We start from the raw sequence: 22022 nt of genomic DNA on the forward strand, positions 1-22022 counted from the left end.
CAAAAGCACGAATTTTTGATCCACTTGAAATAGTCGCTTCAGTCGTGATTATCGCAAAGCTCTTTCTGCAAGAAATATGGGAACTCAAATATGACTGGGATGCCTCTCTTCCAGAAGAAATGTTTACCAGGTGGAGCAAATATTACCAATGTCTCCACGAATTAAGTAAATTTCAAGTTCCTCGACATGTCTTCGGACACAGGGCTGCCAGAAATCATGATTTAGCATGATTTTCATGTTTTTTGAACTAAAATCATGTTTTAATGTTTTCGTGTCCAAAAATCATGTTTTTTTTTCAATCCAAGAGAAGAATCTTTATCATCCAACAATTTATTAACCAGCAATATTCACTAGGTGAACTGTTATTTTTAATAAGTTATTCAATACCTACATGAAGTATGTATATGTATATGAAATTAACCCTAACGGCCATATTATTCACTAGTTTAAAAAATACATCTGAATGTAAAATTGTCAAATCTCAAAAATAAATCCAAATCCAAAAAAGTTATCATGATTTTAACTATGAAAATAGTTAAAAATAGTTAAAAATGTTTTTTTCTCTGTAAGATAGTATTATGGATTTGGATTTATTTTTGACATTTGAATTTCCTTACATCCAGATGTATTTTTTAAACTAGTGAATAATATGGCCGTAAATGAGTACAAATTATAAACTGATGTATCTATGTTTTCAAGTTTTATTCCTGCCATTTTTGTAATTTAAGTAATAACTGCAATGGCCACCTTTTGAAAAAAGTGGGAAAATTACAAAACCAAATAATTTATTTTTTCCTACAAAAGGCAATTTTTTCAGAAAAAAAAAAAACTATAAACTAAATTTTTGAAGCCAATATCTATGATTTCTGCATCATAAAATGAGTTTGAAAATTTTCACATTGAGACTTTTTGCAAGAAGTACCCTGTGTAGGTATACCTTTGACACTTTATTAATAATATTTTCTAAAGTGAACTCGAAAAAATTTGTTTTATTCCCCCGTAGTCACGATGTGGATGTTCATTTTCTATCAGTTTTTGCTTTTTTTTTAAATCCATCCAAGCTTTCGTTGCAAATCGAGTTTCCAGCATCCAAGGTCTAACCAGCACCAATCAGTGGCGATATGTGCAGTCAGGCGAAAATCCAGCAGATGTTCTATCCAGAGGTATATCCCCCCCCAGCAAAACTACAAGATCATACATTATGGAAATATGGTCCCAGATTCCTACATGGTTCAGAATCGATTTGGCCACCTCCATACAAAAGCAGCAACTCATGGTCAGATGAGAAGAAAAAGATTGCCTTAGTAACCATGAATAATGACAATACAGAAGACATATTTGAAGGGATTAAGCATTCTAATTCATTCAACAAACTTAAGAGGATAGTAACCTACTGCCTTCGATATGCCAAATTAATGAAGTCGGGAAAATTTATACCCACAATAAAATCCATCAGAGAAAACCAAAATGAGGTTATACGTTTCCTTAAAGCACATAAGGAACTAGAAAAAGAAAGTCCTTTGAAGGGACTCGCAGTGTTTTTAGATGAAAATGCTGTTCTTCGAGTTGGAGGCAGACTTCAAGAATCAAATTTACCCTATGACAGCAAACATCCGATGCTGTTGCCATATTCACATCCATTTGTTAAAATGCTAATGACAGAGCTACCTCAACAACAACCATATTGGTCCACAAGGCTGTCTTGTGATTGACATCACAAGACAGCGATTTTGGCCAATAAAGGGCAAAAACATTGCCCGAGCTATAATCCAGCATTGCACAACCTGTATAAAAGCAAAACCACAAATGTATTCTCAGATGATGGGTAACCTACCAGCAGCAAGAGTGCAACCAGCACGTCCCTTCATCAAAACAGGAGTGGATTTTTGCGGCCAACTATGGGTACATAACCGAACAAGAGGAAGTCGACCGCAAAAATGTTACTTATCCATATCCTTATATGTTTCGCCACAAAAGCTGTTCACATTGAAGTTGTGAGTGACTTAACCACAGATGCTTTTCTTGGAGCTTTGCGAAGATTTATGAGTCGCCGTGGCCACGTCACAAACTTGTTCTGCGACAATGCCACTAATTCAATTACAAGAACTCAAAACAACCATCTATGCAGAACAAGCACAAAACAAAATAACAACATTCTGCAGTGCCAAGGGAATTGATTTTCATTTAATTCCGCCACGAGCTCCACATTTTGGAGGATTATGGGAGCAGCTGTCAAATCTGCAAAACACTTGCTACAGTGCAAAATTGCGACAGCTTCATTAACATACGAAGAGATTTGCACCGTAACTACAGAAGTAGAAGCAATTTCAAATTCAAGACCTCTTACACCGATGTCCAACGATCCAAATGATCTGGCAGTATTAACACCTGGTCACTTCTTAATTCGGGACTCATTGAAGGCAGTTGTCGATAGTAAAGCAGAACCTTTTAAAGGAAGTCTATGTACAAGATGGAAGTTAGTATCCCACATAAAAAGAGAATTCTGGAATCGATGGTCTCAAGAATACTTAAACCAACTGCAACATCGTTCAAAATGGAAGGCAAAATCTGAAAACATCAAATTGGGCACCGTGGTCATCATGAAGGAAGACAATACTCCCATCATGAAATGGCCTTTAGGTAGAATTGAAAGGCTACATCACGGAAATGACGGTTTGGTGCGTGTTGCAGACGTACGAACAAAATCTGGCGTTCTACGGCGTCCAATACACAAACTTGCACCACATGTAGAAGACAGTGAAACCCCATCCGAATCCCAGACAGACACTCTTTCATCCGAACGAAAACGTAGACATGACGATGCTGACTCTAATGAACCCTCTTCATCAAAATCTTCAAAAACAACACCAACTCAAAGAAAGGCGCGGTCGACAAACCCGAACTTATTTACAACCTTATTGTTAATCGGTCTCCTTCTTCCAACTATATTCGCCAGTGACGTTGAGGTCCTAAGATTCAACAACTCCGCCCCTGGAATTCATTTCCAGCGACACGGAAAGATAAGTCTGGTGCACAACACATGGAACCTTGTAGTTTACTTTAACCTTGAACCATATCATAAAGAATTCCAAGCATTAGACAACAGCACTATTATACTAGAACATCTCTGCAAGCAACTCCGATTAATTAAACACGAATTAGAAGAAGACAATCTAGTTCCATCAACCAAATCCTCAACAAGAAGAACCAAGCGAGGTGCCATTGACATTGTTGGAAATATAGCGAACACCCTCTTTGGCATTCTTGACTCAAAATACGCTGATGAAATGTCTCAGCAACTGCAAGGAATCCATTCGAACGAAGAACATTTAATGAAACTCCTTAAAAATCACACTTCGATCTTAGATTCAACAATCAACATTATGAAATTAAGTCAAGAAGATATGGCTGAAAGGCAACATGCACTTGATATCCAACTAGGTCAAATAGTTAACTGCATAAATAATGTTACTGAAGAATTATATCAAGATAAGGTAAAAGAACTATTTCTATCATGGTGCACCCACGCTACACTTATAATTATCAACATACCAAGAACGCAGACATCTATTGCGGACGTTTTATCAGACACAATCAAGGACGAGTCAACCATCTGCTAATCACAAATCAGCAACTTAAGACTGAAATGGGTAAAATAAGAAATCATCTGACATCAGGTCTCCGGTTTCCAGTTGAAACAGACGAATTAGTGCAGATCTACAAGCTGATGACTGTCAAGGGACACATCAATTCAAATCACATAATCTTTCAGATTGAGCTACCATTACTTGGATTAGAAGAATTCATAGCATTTGAGGTGATTCCCATTCCGGCAGTTACAAATAAAACTCTTGTAACCATAGAACCCTCAATCCAACTCTTAGCTGCAAGTGCTCATCACGATCATTACTATCCTATAACTAACAGAACTTTCTGCATGTAGCACAACTAATGGGGACCACTTTTTATGCAGGCAAACTCATCCCGTATACCAATCGGGAGCAAATTTTAGCATGTGCGAGATCAATTTACTCAACAATAACTCAAATCTATCAGCATGTGAGTTAGTCATAATCAAGACCAGCTCAGTGTGGACAAAAATTCCCGAACTAAATCAATGGATATTTGCAGTCAAAGAAGAAACTAAGCTTAATGTGGTTTGCAACCACCAAACTTCATTTATAGCATTAAAAGGAAATGGAATATTGAAGCTTCAACCTAATTGTGTGGCTAAAAACATCCACGTAACTCTTCAAGGTCAACAAATTCATTCTTACAATGTTCAATCTTCATACACCAGATTAACTGATGAGGTACAATTCCAAGATGCTTTTCGCCTAGCAGCAATCCAATACAACCCATCAGCCACCAACTCATTCAATCAAGAGCTTAACGAGATCCGAGAACAAATCAAGCTGCAACAACTTACCCTGCCAAACCAAATCCATACCCATAACCTACCCCACATAGTAATGAGTGCATTTGGATTACTAATCACACTCGCAGTAATTGGATTCCTCATTTGCAAATGCTTCATCGAAATTCATCATGCCGTAGACAATCGTCACCACCTTTACCAGCCCCACGTTCATCAAGTTACACAATATCAGTGTAGGATTCAAATTTTTTTTTTTTTTTTTCATTCTCTAAATAAATTTTTTTTTCTCTTTCTGATGAACCCATGGATCATCAGCTCGGGGCAGGATGTTTATCATCATTATTAATTTTTAATTATTCATAGCATAACTTCATACAACTGACTGCGATGCCTTCTGCACAGTCAGCAAAAGCATAAATTCATACAACTGACTGCTATGCCTTCTGCACAGTCAGCAAAAGGGTTGTTAACCCAAATTAAATTCTAAATACTTTTTTGTAATATAATTCCTCACACGCGCGCTTCTTGTTATTTTCTTTTTTTTGTTATTTTTGAATATTTGTTATTGATTGAAAATATGTAAACTAAGCTTTTTTTTAACTATAAATATGAATGGTTGAATAAAATTTATTGGTCAGTCACTTAACTGAACTCTGGTCTTTTACTTGAATTTTCAAGCGAATAAATCACAAAATTACAAGATCTTGGTGTTTCACCTGGACCTTGACATTAATCAAACAACTTATACTCATAGTGCTACACTGTGAGTATACATCAGTCACAGTGCTACACTGTGATCTGATCATTTTATACAATTTCGAAAGAAGCTTCGAATTACCAGTCGTCGCACAGTGGGGCAAAAGTAGTGGTTTTGTGCGATTAATTATTTTGAAGAGTCTAAATAGACTTTTTGTGTTTAATAGTTATGTAAAATAGTAAAACTGAGCTCAAATTTAATTTTCACTAAGAAAAGACAAAGTTGCTTGAACATAAACTTGCGTGTTTACACAGGAAAAAAAGGCACGAGGACGATTACTTAGGGGAAAAGAATTGATAACAGTATTTTGTAGAAGAGTTCAATACAATAATTTTTTACTATGGGAGGGGGGGTCTATCTCCCCCCGTTTAGGCGGGAGGGGCAATTTTCTAAATTATGACGAAAAATAAAAAAAAAACTATTAAAAAACAACGGCAACACTTACAGGTATAAATGATACTTTTTTCAAAAGCAGAAACTGTACACTTAATTTGAGTTTTAAAATCAAGTTATTTCAATCAATTGTTTTTGAAATAATCGATTTCAAAGTCAAAATTTGTGAAAAAAAATTTGAAAAAACAAATTGAATACTATTTTAATCAAGACTGTGACTTTAAATATGAAATTAATCGATGAAGTAAACTGCCTCAACTAATTTTTTATCAAAAACTGAAAACCATTTGCTTCAATGCCTTCTAGTTTCCGAGAAAATTGAAAATAAGAGTATTATCTTTGTATAAGATTTTCATTTTCTTGGCTATTTTCGCTAATATTAACACCTTTTTAACTTAACTCCCTTTTTGGGACCCTCTTTGTCCCGCATGCTATCCCCCTGCAACCCCCCTGCTTGGGCACAATAAAAGATTTGGGGTGGGGGCAAGGTTGGGTATGTACAAAGTTTCTTTTGGATTCGAAAAACTTAAATTTTAAATAAAATTTGGCTAAACCCAAAATCGCACCCACCCGAAATATTATAATAGTAAGCCTAAGTAGGGGGGTTGCTAGGGGGCATACTGCTTGCAAGCATTATGTTTGTGTAAAAACGAAAACAGCTAAAAAATACAAATGTGATAAAAAGGTAGTTTTTTAATTTTCAATTTTCTCAAAAACTAGGAGTCATAGAAGCATATGGTTTTCAGAATTTGATAAGAAATTAATTGAGGCAGTTTATTTCATCGATTAATTTCATATTTAAATTCACAGTCTTGGTAAAAATAGTATTGAATGTGTTTTTTTTTTTATTTTTTTTTCCCAAATTTTGACTTTTTAGTTGATTATTTAGAGAACAATTAATTTAAATAATTTGATTTAAAAATTAGAATCAAGTATATAATTCTGGCTTTTGAAAAAAGTATCGTTCATAACTGTAAGTGTTGCCGTTGTTTTTTAATAATTTTTTTTATTTTTCGTCATATTTTGGAAAATTGCCCCTCCCGCCTAAACGGGGGGAGATAGACCCCCCCCTTCCATAGTAAAAAATGATTGTATTGAACTCTTCTACAAAATACCGTTATCAATTCTTGTCGCCTAAATTATCGTATTTTCCCCATCGCGAACACTATTTTTCAAAAATGAAAAAAAAATATAGGCGGCAGAAGTTTAGCACTTCTGCTTTCACATTCATACTAAGGAAGTATGTCTTAGTCTTCGCCAATTATTAGGTTTGCTAAACTTTTGCCGCCACGGAAGATATTGTACTAAAACTAAAACAACGTCAAAAAAATAACACTCGCACTTCATATCCCTTAATTAATTACAAGAATTCTTTTTTTCATTTTTAAAATAAAAAAATTAATCTTCACATCTTTACCTTCCATGGACATATTTTATATTTTAAATGCCACAATAAATAACAAAGTTATTAAAAAAACAAAAGGAACTTATTTATGTACTATTTCCCAATTGCAAATTTCACAACGAACTTATCAATTTTGATCGCGTGTCTAACATAGTGCAAGGCATGAAAATAAAAAAAAAATGGATTTTTCATATCATAAATACTGTATACTTTCAGAAAAGAAAAAGTTTTTTCTTCTTTCGACAACATTTAAAAGTGACCTTTTGCGCACTGATCTCTATGGAGCTGCCCCAGTGTGCGTCGATCAAAAACATCAACCAGTTGATCAAAGAAAATTATAGGTTGTCTATTAATCTGTATTGGGACAACAAAATTCGGGCCATTAATTCTAGCGATCCGAGTATGTTTCCGCAGATTAATAAAATTTTTAGACGGAATGATCAAAACGAGCTTCCGTGTCTTAAGCTCCAGAGAACTGTGGAAAACAGAGACGTACTTCTGACCGCAGCACAGTGGTTCCTCCCATAGGTCATAAGTCAAAATTTTAAGGTTTATCAAATTGTTTATTTTTGATGCAGTAATTATCTATGATAACGGGACAACTAAGTGACAGTAAGATTTCTCATTAATAACACTGTGCAAGTTTTTTGAAAAATTTTTTTGAGACAGGTGCGCGATTAACTGTTTCGCCCTATTTCGGACCCGAGAAATCGATTGGCGTCATTAGTTTTTCGATTTATCGGTACGACTTCGAACAAAATTTTTTTTGAAAGATTTTCAATTATTTTGAGAATTTTTCACTTTTTTTAGTCATTTTTCATCCAAAAACAATATTTATATTGTTAATAATTCTGCTCAAACGTTATTTGCTACCAGTAGAAAGACATTATAAACAATTTTGAATAATTTATTTGAAAATTTAGTGTTTTTTTTGAAAAAATTTTAAAAAATCGAAATTTTTTACTTGTTAATCGTTTTTTCGCTGTTTTTGTTCTCTTTTGCACAAATACATTGCATGTTTTCCATTAAAAATTAATTTAACTGTTAATTTAGTGTTGGTTAAACTTCGACAGTCTATCGATAGCATCGATAACCAAAAAATATCGAGTATATCGATACTTCACAAAACTATCGATAGTTTCAATACTTCCAAATTACTTTACCACAAGATTACCGATATTATCGATAGTTTTTTCTCAAAACTATCGATACAATCGATAATGGAAACTATCGATATCTACCAAACACTATGTTAATTCGTTGTTTTTATCCAATGTCAAACGAAAACTCAACTTGTAGTTCAAATTGTGTTTAATTAATTTCAAAGCTATCGATAATATCGGTAGCCTTGTGGTAAAATAATTTGGAAGTATTGAAACTATCGATAGTTTTGTGAAGTATCGATATACTCGATATTTTTTTGTTATCGATGCTATCGATAGACTGTCGAAGTTTAACCAACGCTAAATTAACAGTTAAATTAATTTTTAATGGAAAACATGCAATGTATTTGTGCAAAAGAGAACAAAAACAGCGAAAAAACGATTAACAATGTAAAATATTTCGATTTTTTTAAATTTTTTCAAAAAAAATCACTAAATTTTCAAATAAATTGTTCAAAATTGTTTATAATGTCTTTCTACTGGCAGCTAATAACGTTTGAGCAGAATTATTAGCAATATAAATATTGTTTTTGGTTGAAAAATGACTAAAAACAGTGGGAAACTCTCAAAATAATTGAAAAAACTTTCATAAAAAATTTTGTTCGAAGTCGTACCGATAAATCGAAAAACTAATGATGCCAATGGATTTCTCGGGTCCGAAATAGGGCGAAACAGTTATTCGCGCGCCTGTCAAGGATTTCGACTTGCACAGTGTAATTAGTTGTTGGTTCTCAGTCGCGTCACGAAGTTGAGAGTTTTTCGCAGTTTAGAAAAAAAATTATATCTGAAAATACGAGTTCGCATTAATCAATTTTTTAGAGTGTTTAAAGTAAATTTTGGAAAAAAGGTGATTGGAATATTAAAAAAATATATCATGAAGGCATTTTGATAGTTTTTTTTTTATTTTGTTTTTTTTTTTTTTTTTGTACATGCATTAGAACTTATCCATTTTTTGTGTTTTTCTCATTTTTCGTGTTTTTCTGAGGAAAAAAAACAGCATATGCCGCTAAATGCCGGTTATCTCTTACACATCAAAATTTAGTGCTATTTTTCTTCTTTCAGAATATATATGACTTATTGAGCGCAGATTGGCGCACGTCTAAAAATTTTGACCCGTTATAAAACACTGATTTCCACTTTTTTTTTAGATTCAATCAATATGACCAAGCGAATCGATATTTTTAATATTTGGTACTCGGCTAAAAAAGTTGGCAGTGCTGCAAAAGCCAACGAAACTTGGACGGTTTTTAAGCAAACTCATAAAATTGAAGATTTGCAAGCTAAGAAAAAGATACTTAATCTTTGTAAATGCTTTCAAAGAAGGTGGGAGGCCTGCTCAAAGAAGAAAAACGTACTTTTATCTAAAAACAGTGCTTGGCTTGATGTCGAGGAAGATTTTAGTGCTGTACAAGAACAACAAGATGAGAATATCTCACAAAAACCTCATGGCAGACCAAAAAAGCCATTTTTGGAAAGCTCATCTAGGACAAAAAGGAGACGTATTGCAGAGATCGTTGACATCGTAGATGAAGATATCGCTTGTGCTTTGAAAAAATGTCAGTCCAAAGAAAATATTCAAATTAAACAACTTGACACGAATGATGCTTTGAAGCTTTTGGTTGAGGCAAAATTGTCAAAACATCAGTACCAAGTCATCAGGAACTTGGTAAACCAAAAAACTGAAGTCGATGTTTTTCCAAGCTACGTTAAAGTTCTTAAAGCCAAACAAGATTGTTACCCAGAACTTCAAACAATTAAAATAACGGATTCATTGGCTGAAGTTTCGCTTCAAGGGCTTCTTAATCATACAGCTGAACGCATCGTAGAATCTCAACAAGAAATTTTTGAAAATTTGGAGAATGATTTCGGTAATAAAAAAATTTAAAAAACAAAGTTTTGTGTTATGTTGTAAAACTTGTCCCTTCATTTTTTAGCTGTGTTAATAGAAAAAGTGTTTCGTGATGTTTGTTGCAACCGATAACTTTAGTTGCCAATATATAGTGTCGCTCGTCTGAATAAAACCACATGAGGTAGAAAAAAATTGTGTTCGTCTTTTTAAAAATATAATTTCATTGTGGCTTAATGAATTCTTGATATAGGTCATCTTACTCTAATCGGCAAATGGGGCTTTGATGGAAGCAGTGGACAGTCTGAGTACAAGCAAAGAATATCCGGCGAATTCAGCGATTCGGACATGTTTATAACTTCATATGTTCCAATACAACTTTATTCGCAAATGGGTTCTGAAAAGAAAATTGTATGGCATAATCCTCGGCCAGGATCAACTCGATACTGTCGACCAATACGTTTTCAATTGAAAAAAGAAACGGCAGACTTGAGCCGAACTGAGCAAGAGTATATACAGACCCAAATAAATGAACTGAATGAAACAGTTATAAAGATATCCGACCGTTTTATCAGAGTAAAGCATATACTTAAACTGACAATGGTTGACGGTAAGGTATGCAACGCTTTGTCTCATACGGCTTCACAACAAGTTTGTTATATTTGTGGAGCAAAACCTTCCAATATGAACGACATTGAAAGCTCGTTAGAAAGAACGATAAATGAAGATTTCTTAGATTTCGGCATATCTCCACTCCATGCATGGATAAGGTTTTTTGAGTTCTTCATTCATTTAGCCTATAGGTTGGACTTTAAAAAATGGCGTACGGGAAGTGTTGAAAAGCCTCTTATGGACGCACAAAAAAAACGTATCCAAGGAGAATTCAGGCAAATTGGGTTGATAGTCGACAAGCCAAAACAAGGTGGAGGCAATTCCAATGATGGAAATACTGCCCGCAGATTTTTCGCGAACCCATCTGTATCTTCCCAAATAACTGGAGTAAAACAGTCAGTAATAGAAAGATGTGCTGTAATTTTGAAAACTTTGGCAAGCTGTTTTGCAATAAATGCTGAGATATTCCAGGAATACACTCAAGAAACAGCCAGAGAAATTGTTGCGGAGTATCCTTGGTACCCATTGCCAGCTTCAGTGCACAAGGTTTTAATACATGGCGGCCAAATAGTAAAACATTCAATATTGCCTATAGGGCAATTTACGGAGGAGGCAGCTGAAGCCAAAAACAAAGATGTGAAGTTTTTCCGTTCGAAAAACACCCGAAAAACATCAAGGACGTCAACAAACACGGATTTGTTAAATAGGCTATTATTAACTTCGGACCCATTGCTTTCTAACGAAAGAAATTTAAAAAAAAATCAAAAATCGACTCTATCCAAGGAGATTTTAAATTTATTGTTGTAATTCTATTAAAAATAAAATAATTTATGTAAAAAATTAGTTTTTTAATAATTTAATTTAGTTTCCATCAGTTTTAGTTAAATTTAGAGTTTTGACCGCACTTCCCATACAAATGGAACCACTGTGCGCAGGCATAAGTCCAGGGGAAGCCATCTTGGACGATGACCTTTTTATAATGGAAGATCCGCAAGAGAAAGTAGAGGCGGTGGGTGCTGCCTTCCAGCAAGTGTGCAAGGTTAATGCTAGCATTAACCCGAACCATGACCTTCATCACTTTTATCTACGTAATGATATTACGCAATGGCGATCTGAGAATCGCGGTTTTACCGGGTTTAATGAAGAGCACTTGGCAAACGCCATCATCGCCGAGCATGCTGGGGCTAACACCCTGTTAGTTACGAAGGTAGAGCTCAAGCTCATCTTCGATTCATTAAAGAAAAAGAAGTCAGCAGGAGTCGATGGTATATCCAATATTGTACTACGACATTTACCGCAAGAAGCTATTGACATTTTTGCCACTCTGTTCAACAACGCTCTGAATAATGCATATTATCCAAAGCGTTGGGAAACAGCAGTGGTACATCCTCTACCGAAAAAGGGAAAGGACAACTCCAATCCGGCACATCTCCGGTCGATAAGTCTCCTTCCAAGTATCAGCAAGGTATTTGAAAAAGTTATCAATAGGGCTCTGTCTCAGTGGGCTGAGGACAACAATATCATACCGGATAATCAATTCGGGTTTAAGGCAGGACATGATACTATTCATGCCGCGTCTAAACTTGTATCTGATATTCAGTGGAACAAATCTAAAAAACAGTGCACGGGTGCCTGTCTTGTTGATTTGGAAAAAGCTTTCGACACCGTTTGGTAAAAAGGTCTCTATTTTTAATTATTATTATTATTATATACATATTACATAGTACTTCGTACATGAATGTACGAACTACTGACACTTATCAGCACGGCAACTGAGGCCATTTGGCTGAGACAACACCAGACAATGACAAAGAGAAGGACAGATAGACACAAAGAAAGAACATATAACATAGAACTACGTGGCACAGAGGAGGAGACATAGTTGAAAATTGTCTCATATTATCGCACAGGTGGCTTCAGTTAAGCTGGCGATTTAGAAAAAACTTCTGAGCCGACCGTTGGGCTCGAACCCACGATGTCTGGCTCTGAAGTCATCTACTTATTCCTCTGTGCCATGGCCACCTGCATTATTTTTTTAATTAACAAGACTTGGTATAAGTAAACCACTTTTATATATGCTTTATGACATGCTCAATGGTAGAACGTTTGTTGTCAAAAGTGAAAATGTAACTTCTACTGGAGTTTTTAATATTAAAAATGGTCTTCAACAGGGAGCGGTGAACTCACCGATTCTCTTTAGTATTTACACCAGCGATCTGATAGGAAGTCTAACTCAGGCAATTGCGTATGCCGACGATCTAATTGCGTACAGAACAGCTCCAAAAGTTGAAGTCATCAGAATTCTCTTGCAACGTGACTTTGACAAAATTCAGCGATATTGTGATGACTGGAAGTGCTTTTGCCCTGACGAAACGGCTGTTTTATAGCAGTCGGCTTGACACCAGGGTTAAGGTGATTTGCTACATGGCCCTCATAGGGCCGATGATTGTCTATGGATGCATTGTGTGGTTCAACGTTGCTCCATCTCAAATGGAAAAGTTACGGGTGTTTGAGAGGCAGTGCCTTAGACGTTGCCTTGGTCTGCACAGAACACCCGAATCTGATTACACGCATTACTATTCCAATGAGGTTTTATACAATAGGGCCAACATAAATAGAATTGATAACTTTATGCTGAAGCTTGTTCGTGGCCACGTTTCAAGAGCGATGGCCTCTTTAAATAGCTACATTTTTGGGGCTTACTACCCTAACGACGAATACTTCAAGAGTGTGTTTAAGCGGCTATATTCCGCCTGAGGCATTCCTCTATTTAGATAGTCGGGGGCTTGTACAGGATAGATTGGCAGTTCCGCTAATCTACCACGTCGGGCGAAGAACCGTGGACAGGCGACTGCTGTGTGACAGGGACATCCTCGCATTAGGCGGAGAAGGGCGTCTTCGGTTCAGTAGGACTGTGTCCGATCGGGACCGAAGAGATAGGGTAAAGCAGGAGAACCAGTTTTGGTGGCTTAGTAATAGTTTTCATGTATAGGTAAAAGTGGTCTTCGTTTTTTATGCCTTGGCCGGCTTACATAGTTTAAGGTGTTTAGTTTTAAGTAGGGACAGTCGGGGTGGCAAAAAAAATACAAAAAAATCAAAAATTGCTTGCTGTGGCTGTTCTAGTTTTTTAAGTAGTTTTAAGTAGTTTAAGTAGTTTTAAGTAGTTTTAATTAGTTTGTAAGTTTTAAAATTAAAAAAAAAAATGCTATGATACCAAGTTTTTTTTAAAATTATTTCTTGGTGAAAAATAAAAACCATTCAAATATTAGTATTAAAATAGTTATAAGGCCGAAAGGCATTAGAATTAAGAGAATCGTCGCATACGTTAACGAGTAACTCGTTAACGAAATCTGTTCATTTGGCATGATGTCATACGTACAGCAAACGACTTCGTATTCAACTGAACGGAATGTCATTCGTTTGGTTTGAAGCTTTCGAACAAATTGTTAATGGGTTAAAAAAGTAATGAAAATATAAGAATATCTTATTTTAAAAATAATCTAACTGTTTGAAATCACGAAAACATACATTAGGGCATATATTAACAAAATAAAATTTCACCAAAAGAGTTCACCAGCACCAACCCCCAATGATTTAAGAAAAAAATAATTCCTCAAATTAGAATTATATGGAAAAAAAAATTTGATTTTATAACTAAAACGACGTGATTAGCCAAAAAAATAATAAAACTCTTAAAAAAAAAAAAAATTCTTGTCAAAAGTGGGATTCGAACCCATGTCATTTACGCTCCCATATCTTTAGAAGGCAACATTTTTTTTTGAGTCAGGCGCCTCAGACCACTCGGCCATCCTCGCATAGGGGTCGACAAAGTCAAATTTGTCACCAATTATGTTTTGGCCTATGCAGTTGTACATTCTACCAAAAATTTCGTTCTGTTTTCTAACCTTTGTCGTCATCCCAATCGCTGTGCTCGTTTAATGTATCACGAAATTATCTTTCGTACGCTTGAGGTTTCGTCAACGGATGCGACGATTTGGCCCCAGTACTCTAGGCAGTTTGAAAATTATGTGTGTTGGTTAAACAGCAATCAATTAGGAAGGTATCAAACTAAAATAACATTAATGAGGTGTATTTTTATAAAGTAAACATAATGCTATAAAAAAAGCAGATTTTTTTTTTGCTAAAAAAAATGCTAGCAGAATTTTGAAAGACAGAATAGAAAAATAGCAGAATTTTGAAAAATAGAATTTTCTTGAAGAAAAAAAAACAGAATTTTGTAAACCAGAATTTTGAAGTCAGAATTTTGACTCGCTCCCTTTGGTGTGGCAAAAATTCTGTGACCAGTGACAAACTTTAGATTAAGTTTAGTTGCTCTTTGGCTTATTAACTGAAACTTAAGATATCTCGAACAACAAAAGGAATATCGAGAAAATTTAAACAGTTTTTGAAAGAAGAATATCTGTTCTTATAATCACTGTTACAAATTTGTTTATAATGAATTACTCCACATAAAAACAGAACCTCGAAAACAGCCAAAATGACGTTTTTTAGCATTTTATAACGGTAATATTTCAAAAAAACGGAGGCCATGAAAAACCTCTAGAAAAGTATTAGCCCAGTCATTTTAGTCATTTTTAAGCCCAATCTGCGGAAAAATTCCTACTGGGCTGAATTTTGGTGCACAGCTTAATGACGGCTTTGTTATGAAGTTGTGAAAAATCGACATTGATATCGTGTCCGCGTTAAGAGTTATAGGGGTCAAAAGGTCACAAAAACTGGTTTTTCACGATTTTATCAAAAAATATTCAATGCAAGAATTGTAGACCAGATTATTATATATAAAAAGTGTCATGACACTTTTTTTCCTAAGACCCGTCGTTTCTTAGGTATAACGATTCAAAAAGTTGAAGTTTAGTTGTAATCGTCATAATCCTATTCCTGAAAAAAAAAACTCCTAACTGAAAAGTTCCTGAAATTTCATTATTTTTACTTGCGATATAGGTACTATAGGGCAAGTTTAGGATTCGTAAAAAAAATCGAACTCGAGATAACAATTTTACATGACATTACGATGATGGAGAATGCCAAAAAAGTGGGTCCGGCAATTCTGTCTGTCTGTGTGTCTGTCTCTATCTGGAGCTGCAGCCTAAACGAGTGAAGTGATTTTCTTCAAACTTGGTAGTTAGCAGTTTTTGGTGATTCCCTAGAGGGGAAATTGAAATTTTTTTTTTATGACCAAAACTAACGGTACCTGCCTTATAACGGAAATAGAAAAGTTAATTTTTTTCAAAAACGGCTCTAACGATTTTGATTAAAATTTTTGTGTGTAGTACTACACATAAGAGCTAACTTTTTAAATAAAAAAAATATTTTTTGTAATGTTATTAACGGTACCTGTCATAGAACGTTTTTTTTCGTGTATAGTGAAGGATAATATTAAAATTTTAGAAAATTTTCAACAAACGCATTTTTGGATTTTTAAAAAATATTTCAAAATTTTTTTTTGAAAAATCAATTTTTTGAAAACGGATCAATGAAAAATTTTGAAATTTAGTTTTTATGTGTAAATTAATTATTTCTTCAAAATGGCATACCAACTTTTTTTTTGAAAAATGTTAAAAAATTTGTATACATAAAAAATTATTTTTTTAAAAAACGGCTCCTACAATTTTCGAAAATTTTTTTCTAAAAATACCTTTTTATACAAGAAATAAAATGGCATATTTGTTTTTTTTTTAAGATAATTTAAAACGGATATTAATTAATTATAAAAACAGAGGAAATTTTTTATACTACTTATGAAATTTCTTCAAAATATCAAATTTTAAATTTCTTGAATAAAAAGCTTTAACATTATAGTTACTTTAAGCATAAGAGCAAGTACGTGCGACCCCAGTCGTGCAATTTATTTTAGCTTGAATTTCGTTCCTCAACTGTTAAGAATATGGGGAAACCAAAAAAAATGGAAATTTTCGCCATTTTTCCGATTGGGGCCCTTCTCCCGAAACCATTTCCCTGGGAATTTTTGTTTAGAATATGTCTGAAAATATATAGGGTGTGCAATAGAGAATGGACAACCCTAAAACGGCTTATAGCTACACTTATGATTGTTCTAAAAACAGATAGAAAAAAGTTCTATCGCAACCAGTTCCTAAAATATGGACTTTTTTTCGTTCAGTGTATTTTAAATTTCACTACAACCACGAATGAATGAATTTTATTTATTTCTTTTTTTTATAATTTTCTACAATAATTGGATGAGTACATAAACACTTTAAAAATTTCATAGCTATTGCACATTTTCGTAAAAAAAATTTTGAAATCTGTTTTTTGATGCAAAATGTAAAAAAAGTATTTTATGAAAAATTTTAAACACCTTTGGTATAAAATAAATCTATAGAAACCTAGGTGGCCAACTTTCTTAAAAATATTCTGGTATAAGGAGAATATTTTTAAGAAAGATGGCCACCTAGGTTTCTATAGATTTATTTTATACCACAGGTGTTTAAAATTGTTCATAAAATACTTTTTTTACATTTTGCATCAAAAAACAGATTTCAAAATTTGTTTTACGAAAATGTGCAATAGCTATAAAATTTTTAAAGTGTTTATGTACTCATCTAATTATTGTAGAAAATTATAAAAAAAAGAAATAAATAAAATTCATTCATTCGTGGTTGTAGTGAACGAAAACATAAGATGATAAAATTTAAAATACACTGAACGAAAAAAAGTCCATATTTTATGAACTGGTTGCGATAGAACTTTTTTCTATCATAAGTGTAGCTATAAGCCGTTTTAGGGTTGTCCATTCTCTATTGCACACCCTGTATATTTTCAGACATATTCTAAACAAAAACTCCCAGGGAAATGGTTTCGGGAGAAGGGCCCCAATCGGAAAAATGGCGAAAATTTCCATTTTTTTTTGCTTTCCCCATATTCTTAACAGTTGAGGAACGAAATTCAAGCTAAATAAATAATGAAATTTCAGGAACTTTTCAGTTAGGAGTTTTTTTTTCAGGAATAGGATTATGACGATTACAACTAAACTTCAACTTTTTGAATCGTTATACCTAAGAAACGGTGGGTCTTAGGAAAAAAAGTGTCATGACACTTTTTATATATAATAATCTGGTCTACAATTCTTGCATTGAATATTTTTTGATAAGACTTACCGTTTTACTGAAAATCGTGAAAAACCAGTTTTTGTGACCTTTTGACCCTTATAACTCTTAACGCGGACACGATATCAATGTCGATTTTTCACATCTTCATAACAAAGCCGTCATTAAGCTGTATACCAAAATTCAGCCCAGTAGGAATTTTTCCGCAGATAAAACCTAAAATTACTGGACTATATATCTTGGTTCTTGTGGCAAAAAAAAGGTCAATTTTGTTGACCAGTGTTCTGATAGGATTCAAACAGTTATTTCCGTTTTTCTACAAAAAATACAGATATAAACATGTAAGGTCTTAATCTTTAGCTTAAGCACTTTACAATAATATTTATTATCATGTGATGAGTTATTTGACCAAGTGATTACTTAATTAAAGATGTTTGAGAAAAGAAATGGAATTTTCTCAAACATCTTTAACATTTATTATCTTATACATATTTTACAAGAAAGTTGACAAATAAATAATTTTTGGATAATTTTTTTTTAACAAAAGCACACAACCTGTTTTTTTATGCCGTTATCACGTAAAATCATCGTCCGTAAACCGTTACAGACAACCACTTTTTTTTTAAAGCGACCAAAGTATGGAACCTTTTAATATTGTGCGATCTTCTTGAAATTTTAAATATATACATATCGTCGGTCTCATAAGGAAACCTGGTAACTTTTCAAAAATTACTTTTGAATGCCATTCTCTAGAAAATATGTCAGCGGAGCAACCTATAAAATTTGGGGGGGGGGGGGGGGGGGTATCGGAATCCCGCTTTTTAAAATCCCGTTTTTCGAAAATCGCGAAAAAAAAAGTTTCAAAATCCCGTTTACTAAAGTACCGCTTTTTTAAATCCCATTTTCTGAAATCCTTCATTTTAAAATCCCGTCAAATTCCGAAAATCCCGATTTTTTTACAAAATACTTGCTTAATTCACAAATAAAAAAATCATGAGAAATAGACAAAAAATTAGTAAAACTGATTTTTTGTCCACACAATATGTACCTTCAACACATTATGAAAACGGTATTTCTTTTATATAATCATTTTTAGCAAAAAAACAAAACCGACTTCCATGGATTGGATCAAAACAGGGTTTTATGGTTTTTAAAATAGTTCCTATGGCTAAAAGTGAACGAAATTGAAATGGGACCACACTGCAGCCACTAGCTTTCCAATACAAAAAGAATTATCAAAATTGGTTCAATCAGTCCAAAGTTATGCGGTAACAAACATAAAAAAAAAAAAAAAATACAGACGAATTGAATACCTCCTCCTTTTTGAAAGTCGGTAAAAAACATAAAATGATTAAAGCCTTAAATTGAGTTCACAAGTAAAAGAAATTTCATTTATTTAAATATCAAAATTGTTGAAATGCATCCAAATATAAGTTGAAATATATTCAAATGAAATTTCTTTTGATTATGTAGTGTGTACTTAATTTAAGGTGTTGTGATCATTTTATGATTTTTAAATCTATGGGATTATCACGATTTGATTTTTTAAAATAAAACAACTAGTTTTGCTTGCAAAATCGGGATAGTAAAAAACGGGATTTTAAAAGCGGGATTTTAAAAAATGGGAATATAAAAAGCGGGATATCGAACCCAACCCAATTTGGGGTCATTCCGAAAACTCTAAATAGACTTTAATTCAAATCTTGCACAGCGCGCGTTTCTTCCTAACTTCTCTGTTGTTTGTTTACTCTTTCGTCTCTCCTGTAAAATTTTAATTTTGGGAGTTACGAGCTTTCCTTATGAGGCCGACGATATGTTGTATATCACTTAGGGCCATTTTGTTCACTATTGCTCACCTTCAAGCAAACTCTCAAGTTAACAAACTTGGGAATTGACTATAACTCGAGAGTTGAAACAAAAGTTAAGAATTGATTTTGTTCACTATTTTTTTCTCAACTCTCGAGTTTATAAAACAAAAGTTAGCCAACTTTCAGTTTATAAAATATCCCAAGCATAAACAAATATTGCCAGTTCAATGTCATTTAAATCGAAATTTTTTGTAATTTTTGCATTTATTGTGTTCAAAATGTAAAATTTGTGAAAAATTATCGGTAGGGGAGAGTGGGTACGAAAGTAACAATTTGTATACTTTGTGCCATATCTTGAAACACAAAATACATAAGTAAATGAAATAACACGCATATTGACAAGTGGACATTTGGCTACCGTTAAACATTCATTCACTTTCCAACTTTCTCCGCTGTATCCTGTGAAAAAGAGATGAAAGTCAAATGTTACAATCGTCCTTTCCCCTGTATCAATTGTAACACAATGAAAGGACGATTGTAACACCATATAAATGTAATAGAAAAAAAGATAAGAACTGGTTTCACATCAGATTAATTTTCAAAATTCATTTGAAATTTATAAGTATTGTAAGTAACTAAGTTAATTATTAAAAAAAAATCGATGGTAACACTGTTCGACAAAATTTAACTTTTTTTTTTGCCACAAGAACCAAAATATACTTTTCTAGTAGTTTTTGGGGTCCTGAATCCGAATCTGAAGCCTCCGTTTTTGAAATATTACCGTTAGAAATTGTCAAAAACGTCATTTTGGCTGTTTTCGAGGTTCTGTTTTTATGTGGGGTAATTCATTACAAACAAATTTATTTGCTCTCTTTTATTGCTCGAGATATCTTAAGTTCGGTTAACAAAGAGAAACTAAACTTAATCTAAAGTTTAAGTCACTGGTCACAGAATTTATGCCACAAGAACCAAAATATACTTTTCTGAAGGTTTTTGGGTTGCTGAACTCGAATCCGCAATCAGAAAAATTCTATTAGCCTCCGTTATTACCGTTATAAAAAAACCTTTTTCTGCATTTTATAACGGTAATATTTCAAGAACGAAGGCTAATAGAATTTTTCTGATTGCGAATTCGAGTTCAGCAACCCAAAAACCTTCGGAAAAGTATATTTTGGTTCTTGTGGCAAAAAAAGTTTAATTTGGTTTAACATGTGTTTAAACAACACATGTTTCTGATTCAAAGACCGCTACTTAAATTTTAAATATCTCGGGCTGTAAAAGAGATATCGGTTCTTATAGGCACCGTTACAAATTAATTCATAATGAACTACCCATATAAAAACGTAGCCTCGAAAACAGCCAAAATGACGTTTTTTGACATTTTCTAACGGTAATATTTCAAAAAACGGAGGCCAATAACAATTTTTTGACTTCAGATTCAAGTTCAGCACATCAAAAACTACTAGAAAAGAATATTTTGGTTGTTGTGGCAAAAACCTTGTTGACCAGTGTAATTTAAACAGCCTTGAGATACATATATTACACTAATAAGTCACTTCAATCACAATCAGCCTTATTTTGACATTCGCTTTCGTGCGAAAGTTGTTCGATTTCGAAAGATTCGAATTTTCAGTTTCGAACGATTCGAAAGTTCATTTATCTTTTGAAAATCAAGCAAATTTTGACTTTCTAATCATTCGAATCAAATGTCATTTATTTGACGTTAAAATTTTTGTGTCGAATAAAAACGAAAACACATGTAAGTTCAGATATTTTTGATGAAAAATAACGAAAATAAATTTACTTTTATTTGTTGGCGTATTAATTTAAGGTTTGCTTCCAAAACAGATGTCACTTTTTGTATGCAGCTTTACACAGATGATTGGGACAGTTTAATTGCGATCTTTGCCTACCCCAAATTGATATCCACCTTCTGCAACAAACCGCAAAGTTGTCGCTAGAATTATGATGGGAGGAATAGACAAAGATGTGCGTCTTTGAACTTCAGTGGTTAGCTCGTCCAACACGTACTTAAAGACACTTTTATCTTCAAAGAAAAAAGATATATATATGGGTTAGGCGCTTGGAAGGACTCAGTTTTTACTTTGAACTTTCCAGCTCGAATTGATTTGGTGCATCCATTATCCTTCTCCTTCATATCTGCTCTTCGCCGCACTCTTCACTTCCCATTAAAATAAACAATTGCCATTTACTGAAAATTAAAACTTAAAATTCTAACAAAAGAACAAAATACCGGCAATTGATTTTAATTGTTTTTTTTTTTTGTTAAGAACTGAAAAGTGTGACCAGAGGTCGAATCACGGCACAAGATTACGATCATACGTTAACGTTTTGACTATTTCTGTCTCTATTTAAATAGTAGAAAAAGATAGGGACACATAGCAACCATACGTTAACGAACGTATGTCGTAATTCGACCCCAGGTGTGTAATAAGTAAAGCGAAACTTTGAAGTTACATTCTTTTTTTTTTTTTTGATCACACTAAAATTGACATGAATGTTCAAAAAAACTAGTACTCATCTATTCAAAACTTTTGAATTTATTTTGTTACTT

The 22022-nt window shown here is 33.6% G+C and overlaps 2 protein-coding genes across 2 annotated transcripts in view; one reads left to right on the forward strand and one right to left on the reverse strand.

The window, feature by feature from the left end:
- Window positions 1–22022, reverse strand: part of LOC129906452 (pleckstrin homology domain-containing family M member 1) — a 143271-nt gene that overhangs the window by 32376 nt on the left and 88873 nt on the right. The gene's annotated exons all lie outside the window — the stretch shown is intronic.
- On the forward strand, window positions 9004–11484 carry LOC129906453 (uncharacterized). The gene is made up of 2 exons (XM_055982242.1): window positions 9004–9964; window positions 10196–11484. Exons 1-2 carry the CDS (start codon window positions 9256–9258, stop codon window positions 11359–11361), a joined length of 1875 nt encoding a protein of 624 aa, XP_055838217.1. The 5' UTR covers window positions 9004–9255; the 3' UTR covers window positions 11362–11484.

Source organism: Episyrphus balteatus, chromosome 1, assembly GCF_945859705.1.
Source record: "Episyrphus balteatus chromosome 1, idEpiBalt1.1, whole genome shotgun sequence".
NCBI classification, from domain to species: Eukaryota; Metazoa; Arthropoda; class Insecta; order Diptera; family Syrphidae; genus Episyrphus; species Episyrphus balteatus.